Raw genomic sequence first — 16,080 nt, forward strand, 5'->3', positions numbered from 1 at the left:
AGAAGAGTAGAATTTTGCAGAGGAGATAATATCTTATTAAAGTTTAAAGCAAAAACGTTATCTCCTTGCCAGCCATGTGTTAGTAAGTGGAATCTCTTTAGATGACATTAGCTTGCATACAGTTCTTGTTCACTCTTATGCTAACAAGTATACATGCATACTTTTCCCAGCTGAGACAGAAATCAGCATTGAAAGACAGCAGAGGAAGGGTCTCTTAGTGTTTTATTCTAATAGCTTCTCTAGTGTAAAGATGAGGGTGCCAAGGTATTTCTATTTCCTAACCAGTAAAGACAGAGAGAATGGAGAGCCAGCAAAACAGAGACAAAGGGAAAAGACAGCTAAGTCTATAAGGAATTGGGGCTTCCAGTTCCATAAAAAATAGGAGATTTTCAGAACATTATTTATTCATATATTTATCCAACAACATTTGGGAAAAATTATGATCATGATATGTATTTATTTGTTATTATTATTTATAAGGAAAGTTGCAAACTGCCCAAATGCACCCGAAGCCTGCTTCCTTTACTCTCTGATGTCTGGTATCCTTGCACCTAAAAACATGTATTCACAGAAACCAGCAAATTAATTTTGTTCACCAGAGAAAGTAATGTGTTTTGGTTTGTTGTAGTAGAGCTGTTTTTTAAACTCAGTAATTGTCATGAATTCTCATTAGACTTTGTCATACAGATTAAGTCCTAAACAATGCTCAGGATATTTGAGTTTAAATAATATTCTTAGCCATAGGGGGCACCAAACTGCTACATTTCTTCTAAATCTGTCTTCATCTTTGATATATGGAGCAAAGACTACACCAAAAAACACAGCAAGGGATTCTCTTCAAAATCCCTTACTTCTGAAGATTTGTGAATAATTTTAAATGTTTTTCATATTGCCACAGTGATTCATGAAAGCTTCAGTAGGAAAAAAGTCAAACTGCCAATCAAAATCATTAGATTCCAAATTATAACCAAATGCTCTAGGCTTACAATAAACATTTCCAAACAAACTCTAAAAGGAAAAGGCAGCAGAACTTGCCACACAAACTGCTGGGGCACTGCACGCACTGGGACACAGAGCCTGTGAAGTATTAAGCAGCCCAGTGTTCTGCACGTAACCCTCTTGATTCTATTACAGAAATAAATCCCAAGTGCTTGATTTATAGAGCACAGGTTTGCCAGAATGTGTGAACTTTCTTCAAGTTCTTGCAAACCAGTGGGGTTAGCCAGGATTACAATACTCTGGTAACCTGAGCAGAGCAGTTATAGCCTAGTGCTCAAAAACAAGCACGAGAAAACAAACCCATGGCAAAAAATTCATCCAAAAGTTACTTGCTGCTGTTGGTCAGGGCCTTAGGGCATTGCCTCTCAATAAACAGAAAAACCCCCATATCTAGTGGCAATACAATATATATAATAAATATTCTTATGCTGAGCTATTTGCTGATTTTTATAAAGATTTGCCTCATTCCTCTCTGAAAGGCTGATTCTCAAAAACATCTAAACCTGAGTATTAAATGTTCTCTGCATATCTGTTCTTCTCTGATACAGCAGTTGAAATTTTCTGTCCAAGAAGACTTTTGTAATCCAGTTACTCTGACTTTCCAAGAAACCAGTGACTTTTCTGCTGAGGAGACAAATCCTGTTCTGTGGGTAGAATCTGGAGGTTCACTGAGTTTACTGGCTTGTCTTATTCACTTGAAATCAAGTTTCAGTATTTAGAAAGCTGTTAATCTTTGTCTCAAGCACAAAATATTCTTCATTCAGCAGCAAAACAGGTAGGAATGAAACTAACCCTAAAATCAGTGATTGAACTTCCATGTAGCCAATGGTCATTACTACCTGCTCTTGTTGGACAATGAAGGTGATGTCTTCCCCAGGCCTAACAGCCAGACTTTCTCCTCTGATGCTGATCTGAAGTCCCTTGGGAGCAGTCAATGGACACATATGGTGTGCTAAGTTCTGCTGCAGGTCTACTCCACCTTCACACACATTAGAAACAACTTTCCTGTACCTGCAAAAACAGTAAGCAGTGGACACAGTGAATTGGAGGTAAGCAAAAGAATGCCAGCAAAGGCACCAAATGCATGTGGGATTTTAGCTACTGCATTTTCTTGGGTTCACAGACAGACAAGACTGCAAATGATAAAAGCCAATTCACAATGCAAGTACTTTCATTGGGGACATTGCCTTTACTGGGAGAAACCTGCTGAAGAAACAGGAGCATGAGAATTTCACTTCAATGCATTGGAAGAGTTGCTTCCCAACTTAGAAACATGCCTGACTGGCCCTTGGGGACCTACACAGTCTGCTGTCCTCTCTGCCATCCCCTTTTCTAGCATCCAAGTCTTCAATGCTCTTGTTTCAAATCCCAAAGATCAGGAAGAAATTAGACCAAACAGCTTCTGCGTTAACCCAGAACTAATTGCTTAACAGCTGCTTTCAAATCTATTCATTTCTTAAAACACTTAAAGCATTTGTTTAATATAACAGTATAAAGGAGTGAAAGGACTCACACTTTTAAAGTGCTAATAATGAAATAGTCGGATGTGTGCAGTAATTATTTACAGATTGCTTTCACACAGGTGTGTTATTTTTAAACATCCTTTAAAAGCAGAGTCATATTTCATTCTTTTGAATTCCCATTCTGTATATCACAGCTGTCAGTCACAACCCAAAAGGCAGCATTTTCCTCAGTAAGGTAAATATACACAGACTGTGACTCTATTGCCAGAATGGACATTTCAGCATTTGGTTCTCATCTCCACAGCCTACTGTGATGGTGTTATGATAAGCCAGAATAGATGCCAGCTGCAAGTTATTCTCAGCACAGACGTCAGACTACATTGTAGTGTATATTCTATGCAGTATTGTTTATAGTTACTGAAGCTTTCCTTTGATTATGAGTGTCCCATATGATCAGGAAAAGAATCTATTCTCCACAGACCTCCTTGCCCTATGGAAGTGAAAAACTTGGAAATTCTGTGAGAATATTGCCAATTCCTCAAAGTAGTTCATTGGATCCAAACTGAAAATTACTCTGAACCCAAAAAACAAAAAAAAAACCTCTGAAAAGACAGCTCCTCTTCTTCTCAAATGGATTCATTTTTGAACTGCCATGAGCATGCAGAGCATTATATTTCTTTCATTAGTCTTTAAGAAGCTTCTGCTCATGCTCTAAGTCAGAATAAGAACTTTTCCATTTCCCAGTTTTTATAGTTTGCCTTATTTACATTTCATAGAATCATAGACTGGTTTGGGTTGGCAGAGACCTTAAAGATGATCTTGTTCCAACCCCCCTGTCATGTACAGGGCCACTTTCCACTAGACCAGGTTTCTCAAAGCCCCATCCAATCTGGCCTTCAACACTTCCAGAGATGAGGAATCCAAAGCTTCTCTGGGCAACTTGTGACAGTGTCTCAACTCCTTTCACAGCAAATAATTTTTTTCCTAATATCTAATCTAAACCTTCCCTCTTTCAGTCTAAGGCCATTCTCCCTTGTCCTATCACTACATGTCCTTGTATAAAGTCCCTCTCCATCTCTCTTGTAGACTCCATTTAAGTATTTAAATGCCAACTTCTTTCAAACCACATGTGGGGCTGCTGGTTCAAATATTGTCCCCCTCTTTGGAAGCCTCATCAAGCCCATGAAATGCAAAATCAGCTTACCCAGTGCTGCTGGTGTATGCCTGCCCCAACACACAATCTTCAGGAGGTGCTTCTGGGTTAAACCAAAAGTCAGCAAAGCATTTGCTCGACTCTGACTTCAGAGGTGCAGAGCGCTCGAACCCATAATCACTGAAAAACATCAACACCAAACCTGTTACTATCCCCACTTCACTCTGCAATCCAGCTTGGGGTGAATGAAAATACATTTTTCAAAGTCAATATATTTTTCAGTGTTATTCTACTAGATGAACATACAAGTCGATGAAGCCAATTGTGTTCTAATTTCAATGGGAGTTGTGCAAATTTGGGGGAAAAACTGGTTGCAATTACTTTGTCAGTTCTGCAAAATTACCTCCCTTGATAAAAAAAAAGAAGTTTTTTTAAAAGGTTTCCTTTGACATCTTTGACACTCAGACAAACCTTTTCTTATTATTCTTTTTTTTTTTTAAGTGGAAAGGGTTCGCTTACCTTTAAAACTAATTCAATGGTAATTTTTCAAGTCTTGATCAGTAGAGAAAAACAACAATTTTTTCTGTCAGGTGAAGCAAATACTTAAAAATGGCAACATTTTTAAACAAATGCAAGTGTAAAAGAAATTGAATAATATCAGGTTGCCTATTTGCTAATAGATGGTAGATGGCTAAGTAGGAACAGAGGCAAAATGAGGAAAATAAACCCGTCTCAAACTCTAAGTAAATATTCATTAGCAATAAGTCAAAAGGCCCACAGAGAGACTCACCATAAGAAATCAGTGTTCACACATTCACAAACTTTAGATGTGAGAGCTGATGTGAAACTTTTCCCTTTAATGCACCATGATGAAATCTTCCTCTTCCGAAAGCTTCTCTGCTGGCCCATGATGCAACGATCACCCTGAATATCAAAGCACTGAACTTAATGCAAGGGAACCTCCACCACACAGGCCTTGTGCTGTCCCAAGAAAGGCTGGTCTTGCTGCCAAGACTATAAACTTGATCAACCCTCTGATCCTCAGATATATAGTCATAGAAAGCCCTCATACCAATTGCTGTCTACTAAGAGGTCATTACAGAGTTGTAATGTAGCCTCTATTTCCAGGACACAAATCTGAAGATTCACATGAAAATGCAAGTGCAATTTATTTTTCATGAGTGCTCAACCTGTGTACAAAGCTCTGAATGGCCATTTAAATATTTAATCTGGCTGTGAATTCAGATAGCTGAATTTCTCTAAATCATCATATCTCGTGTTGCCTGTCCACCAGAAGCACCAACCATGCAGACACAGAATGAACTCCCTCCATACACACACCACTGGTAACTGGGCAGCTGCAAGTACTCTGTCAAAATCACTTTAGTAATTTCTAATTTCTGAAAGACATATCAATGCTAATATCCCAAGATACTGTTATTCTTTAGGCTCAGATCTGCATAACATTTTTTGTATACACACAGCAGTCACAAACAAGAGATGCAAAATTAGGCATGAGAACTAGCAAATGAGAGCTCGAGTAACACTGAGTAGTATGCAAAAAATAAACCAACCCTGATGGAAGAAGCAGAACATAATAGTTAGAATGATTATGAATAAATATTATATATTCCATTTAATAAAACAAATCCACCTCATATTGGTCTCTTTAATCAGTACACTGTACAGAGAATTTAGCTTCTGAAAAGTGGATTTGGCCAGAGCATCAGGATTAGCACAGCCTTAGTGTATTACTGCAGAAAGGGTATTGCCCAAAACAACTGGACTCCATTATGTGATTGGTCCACTGAGATCCTAAACTACTTCTGGAATGGACTTTACTTATGGCAATTTATATAAGAGTATGGTATGTGGTCAGGAAGTTGGCAGAACACAACAGCATGCTGAAATTGTTTCAATCAATATTACACACTTCAATTTATGAAATATACTTCCCAATCCAGCAGGACCACCTATTACTATGGCAGGCCCCCAGATATACTTCCACCTTTTTTGGGACACAGATCACACAACCAAAGGGAACACAAAATCCTCTCCCACTTTATACTCTTGTGAAATCAGCATAAGGAAATTAAGCCGGGGATGCAGCATCCAAATTCAATTTGGAAACATTTTCTCAGCACACAACTCTACATGAATCTGAAAGCTATGGAAAGGTTTTGTCACTTAACATAAAACCATGAATACCTGTAGATTTGTGAGCTCCCAAGACTCATAGTCTTCATCAGTGCACTCCCTGGGGAAGGATGGTCTGAAGTCCACCTTCACCAGTTCCCAGTCCGAACGGTAGCTGATATGTCCAAAGACTCTGAACAAAAACCAAAAGTAAACTCTTACTGCTAAGAAATACCATACAGCTGAGATTCAAAATTTCAGTCCTATCTTTTCCCATACACAGTCATAATTCTCTGCTAAAAGGTCCCAGATTAATTTTTCTTCCACTTTTATTCCTCTTCTATGTACAACGAGTCTAGTTAGGAAATAGTTGTCAATTGTAGGAAACTTTACAATGAAGAGATATAACTCATATATTGTAGGTTTTTTTTCCCTAGAAAACTATCCAGAAATTTAATGGGAAATAATATTTTCTAATTTAGAATAAAAAAATTTTGTCTATTATCTTGCTATATGAAACAGACAGAGCTCTCAGATTTTGGCAGGAAGTTCAGATCAGGGAGCAGAATCCTGAATCACCAGAGTCACTCATTCCAGCTCAGTCATTCATTCCTTATGATTTACAATTACTTCAGCTGTTTTTGCTGCAGCATTTTGTGCTAATTCCTTCAGTCTTCAAATGGCAATATGCTATTGTTGAACTCACAGCATTATCATGATACTGTATTAATTTCTAAGGAATACACTACGTCGCCATGTTGTGCTAGAGAACTCAGAGCCTCTTCTTCATATCACATAATTCAATGTATAACAAAACTCAGCCACAAACTGTACAATTTTTTGTGGGGGAAAAAATTTTTAAAAAGGAAAGAAATCTCATTGCTTTAAAAACCAAGCTGTACTTTCAAAGCAGCCAACATTTTCTAAGTCAGAATTTTTATTTCCAAAACAAAATGGGTACGTGTGACATCCAGCAACAAATTAGAAAGGATCAAGACTCTATTCGGGCAAAAGGAAAACGTATTTGTGGTTTGTATCAGGCTTATATGACTGACTTGCCAAAGAATTTAAGGTTAATTCTGAAGCCAACAATTTCTGTGCAGTTCATACTACACAGAGTTCATATTCCAAGCTTTAGTATCATTCTCCAAAGTAATTAATTCCTTTTGTTTTGCCCTCAGTTTTGTCCAAATCCAGACATAGCAGGAACAGTACAGTTTTACTACAAGCATTCTGCAATGCCCCATCATTTCTCTTGTCCTGAATGCCAGGTTCAGATTGGAACTGGGGTGGAAGTGGTTGATTCTCTACAGCACAGAGGCAACACAAGAAGCATGTTCCCTGGTAAAAGGCTTACAGCCCTGAAATCTAACAAAAAGGCTTGTCACAGAGACAAGATTTCCCCCTTTCCTTTCTGATGTCTTTACTTCTCCTCCAGAGCAGAGAGATGTAGATAGCAATAGGTTATTGCCCACACTGCTCTCATTATAATGTCTGGACAACCCACGCTCACAGGAAACCACACCAGCAGCAGTGCAGTTAATTAAACACAAACACATGCATTTACTCATTGCATGTCTCATTCTTTTCTTGTAGGGCTCTGAGATTAAAGGACTTGGGTCATCCCATTCCTTTCCTTCGAAAAGAACCCATGGCTCAGAATTAGAAGCAACACACACAAACTAAAAAATGTGGCTCAGTCACTGGCTGCATGTGCACATAGGTGTGTGGTCTCATTTCTCTCACTGAGCCTAAGGGTTTGGTTCCTTTTTCTGGTTGAGCTGGATCCTGAGAACTGCTGTCACCATATAATCTTTTTCACTATTGAGTAGTTACATACTCAATAAAGTGTCTACTTAGGTGGTCTCTTGCTTTTTCCATAACGCCTGTTTCAATATGACTGGGTTTGTTGACAGACATGAAGTGTCTTTTGCATGCAAAATACCTGTACTTCTTTCCTAAAATCTTTTTTTCTCCATACAAGGTACTAACATAAAGTAGACTTCATCATGTGCTTATGCAACTACCTCCTCAGTGACTGCTCCTCCAGACATCACAAAACTCCACAAATTTACTACATTTCTTTTATTAAAAAATACATTCAAGTGCAAGAGTCCAAGTCCTGTTAAAGCTTCACTCCTGCCTCAAGAAAAGTATTTTCTACAGAACAAATGAAATTTTCTCCATTTGTGTTAGCTATCTCAGGCAGATTAGTCAAGGAGGGAGGAAGAGAGGAGACAATGTTTTAACTTCAAGGCAGAACAGAATAATGACATTCTCCTGAAAACATAATCTCTGAACTATAATTAATGATCTTTGAAACCTCATGAGGGAGATTCCAAATAACTATGGCAATGGAAACATGCTGCTTATATTTACAAATATGCACACACGACCACACATACACATTTATTTATTATGTGTGTATATATGAGCAGAGATATAAAACAGCAAAACAGAGCTCAGAGAGGTAGAGAATTAATTTTGATATCCACAGAGATATCAAACAAATTATTGAGTTATCCACTTTTAAGCACCTTGGAGATAATTAAAATGATAACAAACAGCTACTAGGATTTATCAAAACCAAATCATGTCAAACTAATGTAATTTCCTCCTTTTACAGCGTAACTGGCTTAGTGGATAAAGGAAAGGAAAAAATGTAGCATATTTTGACCTTTTTTAGAACTGTTACACATTTCTAGCTGACATTGTTCTCAATGTAAAAAAGGACACATCAGTGCAGATAAAATCACTGTGAAGAGGAATGGAAATACATACTGAATTAAAAGAATCAATTTTCAAAAGGTAGTTATCAAATAAAGAATATTTGGAGATCTGTATCACAAAGATATGACAAGTCCACAGTCAATATTTTCATTAACACTTGTGGTCAAATAAAAAAGACAAAAAATTTTGCAAGTAACACATAAGGAAGGGAGTGGACTTTGATGGAAGCAATATCCAGAAATCAATATGATTAAATACTTCAAAACCAAGAGCAGAAAGTACTCCTTGGGAAAAAAGAAACCCAAATCCACATAAAAAGTGGAAACAAAAATGGGAAACAACTTTCAAATATCAAATAAAAGACTTGGGGAATTTTGTGGAATTAAAACAAGAATGCAGTCTTGCTGCAACATAAGAAAGACTAACTCTAGATTATATTCAGAACTTGAAAATAGAAGACATGGAGGTAATTATTTTTATAAACTTGGCACTGGTGAAGCCTCTGGAAGAATATTGTCTCTAATTTTGGATGTCATATGCATATTTACAGACCCACTAAAAATTAAGTTGAAGAGGGGCAAAATTACTCATAAGCTGCTTAGAAAATGCAATCAATGAAGAATGATTGAAAGAATTGGGTTTTTCACTGGAATAGATAAAGCTGAGAAGTACAACAAAATATATGCAGAGTCTTGTTATAGACTAAAGAGCTGTCTTCAAAGAGACCTGGAGGAAGGGCAAGAAAGATGAAGGACAAGGAAAAACTTAAAAGACGATTCTTTAATTCCTTCTCCTCAGTGCTGGTGAGTTTACATGGGTTCAATTCTGGTAAAAGAGAGAGATGGAACTGGAGGGAGTCCAACAAAAGGCTGTGAAGGGGATGAAGGGGCTGGAGCAGCTCCTGGGAGAGGAGAGGAGAGGAGAGGAGAGGAGAGGAGAGGAGAGGAGAGGAGAGGAGAGGAGAGGAGAGGAGAGGAGAGGAGAGGAGAGGAGAGGAGAGGAGAGGAGAGGAGAGGAGAGGAGAGGAGAGGAGAGGAGAGGAGAGGAGAGGAGAGGAGAGGAGAGGAGAGGAGAGGAGAGGAGAGGAGAGGAGAGGAGAGGAGAGGAGAGGAGAGGAGGAGGAGAGGAGAGGAGAGGAGAGGAGAGGAGAGGAAGAGGAGAGGAGAGGAGAGGAGAGGAGAGGAGAGGAGAGGAGAGGAGAGGAGAGGAGAGGAGAGGAGAGGAGAGGAGAGGAGAGGAGAGGAGAGGAGAGGAGAGGAGAGGAGAGGAGAGGAGAGGAGAGGAGAGGAGGAGAGAGGAGAGAGGAGAGGAGTGAGGAGAGGAGTGGGACTGTTCAGCCCAAAGAAGAAAAGGCTTGGGGGAAACTGTCAAAGTCTATAAATACCTGGAGGGAAGGTACAAAGAAGATTCTTTGCTAGGATTGAAGCCAGGTCTTCAGTGGTGCCCAGTGACAGCACCAGAGGCAACAGACTCCAAACAAAACACAGGAAATTTTCTCTGAGCACAGGAAATTTTCTCTGAACACCAGAATTCAACATTTCTGCTATGAGGGTGCACTGTTACAGGTGCTCAGAGAAGTTGTGAGTGTCCACCCTTGGAGATATTCAAATGCCATCTGGGAATAGCTCAGTGTGATTGGCTCTGGGTGGGTCTGTGTGAGCAAATGGGTTTGATCAGATCATCTCCAGAGGTCACTTCTGACCTTAATGATTCCATGATTTTAGAGTTCTGTAGAAGTAATGATTCAAGATGTTGAAGTTGCCTATTCTGACCCACTACAATGAGAAATTAGAAAATATCAGGATTATAGATAGAGATTAGAAAATATTGCCCAGTTCCACACCCTATAATGATAGAAAAACTATTGAAATTACTCTGGAAATTATGCAAAATCTACTAGGATAATATAGCAGCTATGTACAAACCATATGCACAAACAGCAAAGTCACTGCTTTGGGGGTGAACTGTAACATTCTCCTCTGTGGATTTTTAGCAAAAGACTGAAACAACATTTCTGCATGTTGGTCCAGCCTCTTGGAAAAAACAAACAAACAAAAAAACCCAGCAAACCAACACCCCCCCCCCCCCCAACTAATTTCTTTATAGTTGTTCTGATTCTACAGACTGAAGACCACTCTGTGGTCTCACAGAGCACACTAATGACACCAGTGCTCCCAACACTCTCTGGCTTAAATAAAATCCCAAGATTTAAGAAAGTGTCCCAGTACAGTGACAAGCTCCATTAAAAATGCAGACATATAGCTTTGTAATTCCTGGGGTATATTTTTCAAGGAATGAAGCATTTTACATGCATTCACTTTAGCAAACTGTTTGAAAAAAAAAAAAATCTTAATGCTTATTAATGCTGTTGCTGCAGTAGCACGTGTTGCAGACACCTTGCATGGGCACATTCAAATGTACTGCTAAAGATCACTAGAATAAAAAAGAAGTATTTTTTCAAAGTAACAAAGGCATGTATTAAGTAGGATTCAATGGATTAGACAAAAATATGAACTACAATAAAGCAATACATAACAGCAATCACAATATAATTGCTCAGGTGCAAAATATATAATATATATGGTGAATAAAATCATATGAATGAAAAAAACTGGAATGGTGCAGCAAGTGTAACTGATGATTAGAAGTTATATATCAAGATGATAGCAATTCATAAGCTACTAAAACCTTCCTCTTGATTAACTATATTTCATTAGAAAGACATCAAATCAATTCTGGAGAAACTATAAAAGATGATGCTGTGATAAATAATTTTGGAAGAAACTCCAATTACCTTGGAAATTAATTTACTTTTATTTGCAAGAATTTAGGATCCATAATTTTAACTTCAGTGTTTCAGTTGCCATAACAACTTTGTACATTTGTTCCTAGTTCATTTATGAGCACATAATTTTTTAATTTGATTGCATCATTTGATAGATAAGACAGTTTAATGCAGTTTTTAAGCTAACTCATTTAAACTATTTACTGTAGGATTGCTGGTTATTTCTGTTCCTGATAAAGCTCATAATCAGGCAGAGTTAATTTAACAGAAATTATATGCAATGATAATCTTTTTCAGTTAATTCAGTTCAATAGACAAGACCTGTTCAATAGAGACTCCTTGCTCAGATGAGCAGTAGTGGCTGTGTCACCTCCTGTCTGTGTGTTTTGCTTTACCATGAATACCTGAGAACACTCAGAGACCTCAGAGTGGTGGGAGTGATCCTGCAGCATTTTCCCACCAAGGTCACAAAGGTCACATGAGGAATTTATTCCGATGTTTAATGTAGCAACTAAAACTGTGCAAGTTTTGCAGCTGTACTGAGGAGTAGTGATGACAATTGTGTGATGCTCAGTTACTTTTGTTTGAAATCAGAAGCCTCTTTCATTCTAGACTCACTGCCTTAGTCTTGCAAGTGCTGCACTGGCTTTTGCTCTCCTCTCCATGAGTTTGCCATCAACTGTGATGTTCAAAGCAGGACACTGGCAGTGTCTGCACAGTGATGAGCTGCCCCGTTGGCACACTCTGATAACTTCATCTATCACTTGGGGGAGGAGCAGAGCCTCTGGTTTTTTTCAAAAGAGGCTTCAAAAGTATAGAGCTATTGACAGTAAAACCCAGGATTTGAATCAGGGGCAGCTGAGGGCCCCATATACAGGTGATGTGGGCAATCTCAAGGGCTTTCTCTTGGATAATTTGTCTAAATTCCTCTGGACAGTACCTAAGCAAAGCTGCCCAAGCATGCACCCAAAATTCTTTACAGATCTAAACCTCAGTAGCTAACAGTGAGTATATTATCAAGCTGGGAAAAGAAATCGCACTATCAGAGATGCTAGTTAATTATTTTAACAATTATTTCTGTCTCCTTTTAAATGGAAACAGTCACAGAGCTTTGTCAAAAAGTTATATTTATACCTTGTTCTATATATGAAGTCTCCTTTCCAGTAAAAAATCATATTAGAAGGAAATAGAATGACTGGTGAACTTACTGTATTGTCAAATTTTAACTATCAAACCTCTCTGCTAATTTTTATAACACAATTGCAATTTCAGATTTAATATTCAATCTACCTTACAGTTCACTAGATATCAAAAGCCATTTACATTAAAAAAAGCATATTTCTCAGTTGTCTTCTACATAAAAGGATTAGTTAGAAGTCTCTTGTCAATTTATGGTGAGTTCAAAGAGTTGAGTCCTTTGCTTCAAGGAGACCTTTACTATAAATGATGACAATATCCCTGAAAAAGCAAATAAATGTGACAATCTTCTTTTTGTTCTGCCTATTGTAGTTCATATTATTACAGTGTCTTTGAACATACAGCAAGACACACCACATCTGTGCAGAAATTACCTAGCTGAGGAGTAAAGTGATGAGATGGTGGCATGGAAGGATGTACATTAGTGTAGCCACTGCCAAAGGGTAGTGCTCCCCTTAACTCACAGGAAAAATGTTATTAATGAAAGATTTTCCAGGGGGATATGGGTTGGCAGAGACAGTTAGCCATGATTATGTACTACAGTGCTATTTAAAGCCTACTATTTTCAAAAGAGAAAATGACAAGTGAATCTTTATTAGATGAGCTTTCCTTCCAACACTTATCTTTGCTTTCCCTACACCATTGTAAAATCAACAAAACCAAGATAAGTCAGAGGGTTCCTTCTGGTAAAATGGATGAAAGTAATGTGAGATTCAAGCTGAAGTCTGTTACACATCAAGATTATAATTCAGCATATTTTTCTAATTCTCCAAAAGAACATAACAGAGGTCACATTTTAGTGGCCTTCCTAAATTGCAACTACAGAAATGATGAATGCTTCCATGTGCAAAAATAGACACCTGCCTACATACAGCAACTGCACATAAAAAGTGCTTGTGTATACAGGAGATCATGTGCAAATATGCTGAGACATTTATGATTTAAATGCCTTAAACTACAAACACATGCATATACTTAATGCACTGAAGAGAAGAGTAGGGTTTCTTGGTTGGGCTGTTTCTCTTTTTTTTTTTTTTTTTTTTTTTTTTTTTTGTTTTGTTTTGGTTAGGTTTTTTTCGGCTGCCAAAGTGAAAAATGAAGGGAGGAAACAATTTAGTTGAAATTGAACCAAAATATGTTTTTTCATTGTTTCCTGCTCCCATAAGTTAATAATTGCCATTCATTCTTTAATGCCAAAACATCTTGGTTTTAGCCCTTTTGGGGAAAAGGAATGGAAATGAATGCTTAGGTTCTGAGGAGTGCTGGGGAAAGCAGAATTAGGGTGTTTCCACTTTATCCAGGAGTTCACTGGCTCCATGATATTTGTGAATTACATCCAATATTTTTTCCCATCTATTTGATACATTCCTGTCCAAGAACAACCTTTTAACACATATGCTGTTTGGAAAACATTGCATATTTAGTGCCTAGCCTAATGTCTTATGTAGAAGTAAATACAAGATGGTCAGTGAACAAAACTGTTTAAAGAGAAACATATGACACTGTAGAGGATAGCTTTTACTTCATTCAACTCTCTATTTTCAGCTTACTTGAAGATCAAATTAATCTGGGATATTTGCAAAATTTTATAATTCTTTAGCTAATACTCTCTCCTACTCAAATATTTAAAAAGCAAGTGTCATCACAATTAGAAATTCTTCATTCAGACTTCACCTGGCAGAGCTAGAGTTAATAGTCTACAGTGATCTAAATTGTTCCTTCATTTTGAGAGCAAAATATAGTCTAAGACCCCAGTCAAAAGTAAATAAAGTGTTTTAAAAGTTTAGTCGTTGAATAAGTTTGTAATGGCTATTTATTTGAAATAGAAAATAAAAATAGAAGCATAGTTAGAGGACCAAAGCTTCAGGCACTCACTCTGTGACAGGGGCTCAAAATGACACAAAGTCTGTTCTGAAAAAATCACATCACTCTTTTTCTGTCCTCTTATCCTGTAAATATAGGGACAAGGTGATAACTGATTCTTACAGAACATGGATTTCTAACCTTTCAGTTCTCTTATTCAAATATATTAACAGATCTGTCCTAAAAATGTATTAAATATGGGCTTTAAAGTGACACTGAAAGCATCCTGTTCCTGTGCTTCTGATTACAACATGAAACTGTAAGGAAAGAAATTACAAAACCAAACTTTACCCACCAAACTTCTTTTGAGCAGAGGGAGAGACCAGGGTAGTACCAGGTCCTGACTCCAAGGTCACAAGTTGGTTGTGATAATGCAATGCTTTGACTTGCTCTGCTAACATCTGTGTCCACAGAGATGACAGCAAAAGCATCAGGCATGCTACTAAACAGAGATCTGTACATCTGCATTAGCTGATATCTGGATTAGATTGGAATAGAAGAAGCAGTTTGCTTTTCCAATGTTTTTTTCACCACGTTTCCTCTACCTGCTCTGTTTTCTCATGCAGAGAGCAGAACGACCATTTCATAACTGAGCAATGACTCTTATATATTAACTAACTGAAAAGAAAACCTAGTATTTGCCTTCAGAAATCAGCTATTCTCCTACATAACGAGGCTTTATCTACCTTTTATAAGTGTTTCAGTATGAGAAAGTCAGCAGAGAAGAATTCAAAACACAGAGAAGTATCTCTACCTAATAAGATACTCAAAGAGAACAGCAAAAGGAGTGTGCTGCCATGTGTGACAATAAGCTCCACAAAGTAAATGTAATGGTGACTATTATTGATGTTGTTAAATGTGTGGTTGACATTCCTAGCAGAATCAACAGTTACAAAATACAGACAGCTCTACCTAGTATCTAAAACTGTTAATAATCACCTGGTTTTCAGTAAGTTTAAATTAGACTATCTCCCTGTTTTCATGATCACCCAGGAACCCAAAAGGAACACGACAATGAGCATTCAAGACAGCAAAACATGTATGCAGGAGTTCTGCAGTTCAGAGATGTCATAAAGTTCCCAGCAGCATCCAAAGTTGTTATTCTATAAGACATTACAAAAAAATAACCCTCTGGAAAAAATGAAATTACCCACAAGGAAGATTTTGATTCTACCTGACATAAAGAAAAGCAGTTCTTTTATGAACCCTCTTATTGGCCTTTTAAAAGGGGCTATGGTCTGTAGTACTATGATTATTGTGCCTACTGGGTTTACACTGCAATCTAAATAACCTGGTTTGGGAAACACTCCCAGAAGCCGAGATGTGATTTAGAAGCAATTTCAACAGGTTTGAAACTTTCATTACATTAACTATTTCCTCTGAAGAGGAACACAAAAATTATTCTTTTTGCACTGAGTTAGGCCATTACTCAATCCAGTATTAGCAAGCAATTTTTCTACAACAAAATTTTGTACAATATAACACTGGTTTGCAGTAATGTTCATTGTTAAAATTTAGAACAAAATAAAACCTACTAGTCCATGCACTATTTTGGTGAAAATATATTAGTTGAGAAAATTTCTTAGCAAACCTTACCTATTCATTTAGCAATAAATACTGGATTTGAGCTCCTCATTAGAAGTTGATTTTTACACATATCAAGTTTCCTAAAATTTATGAATACTTTATTGCTTATATTTCCTAAATTCCTAACTAGGTCTCTTTAGAAATGGAAATCTATACACATTGAAAAC

General features: G+C 37.5%; 1 protein-coding gene across 5 annotated transcripts in view; it reads right to left on the reverse strand.

Annotated features, from left to right (window-relative positions):
• Positions 1-16,080, reverse strand: part of SORCS2 (sortilin related VPS10 domain containing receptor 2) — a 530,132-nt gene that overhangs the window by 38,854 nt on the left and 475,198 nt on the right. For all 5 annotated transcript variants that reach the window (XM_079307025.1, XM_079307023.1, XM_079307024.1 and 2 more), the window contains exons 15-18: positions 5,824-5,944; positions 4,406-4,539; positions 3,667-3,795; positions 1,839-2,010 (exon numbers count right to left, since the gene is read on the reverse strand). In XM_079307025.1, coding sequence (XP_079163151.1) covers positions 1,839-2,010; positions 3,667-3,795; positions 4,406-4,539; positions 5,824-5,944 — 556 coding nt within the window. The remainder of the gene's footprint in view (positions 1-1,838; positions 2,011-3,666; positions 3,796-4,405; positions 4,540-5,823; positions 5,945-16,080) is intronic.

This window comes from Erithacus rubecula (assembly GCF_903797595.1).
Source record: "Erithacus rubecula genome assembly, chromosome: 5".
In the NCBI taxonomy this organism is placed as follows: Eukaryota; Metazoa; Chordata; class Aves; order Passeriformes; family Muscicapidae; genus Erithacus; species Erithacus rubecula.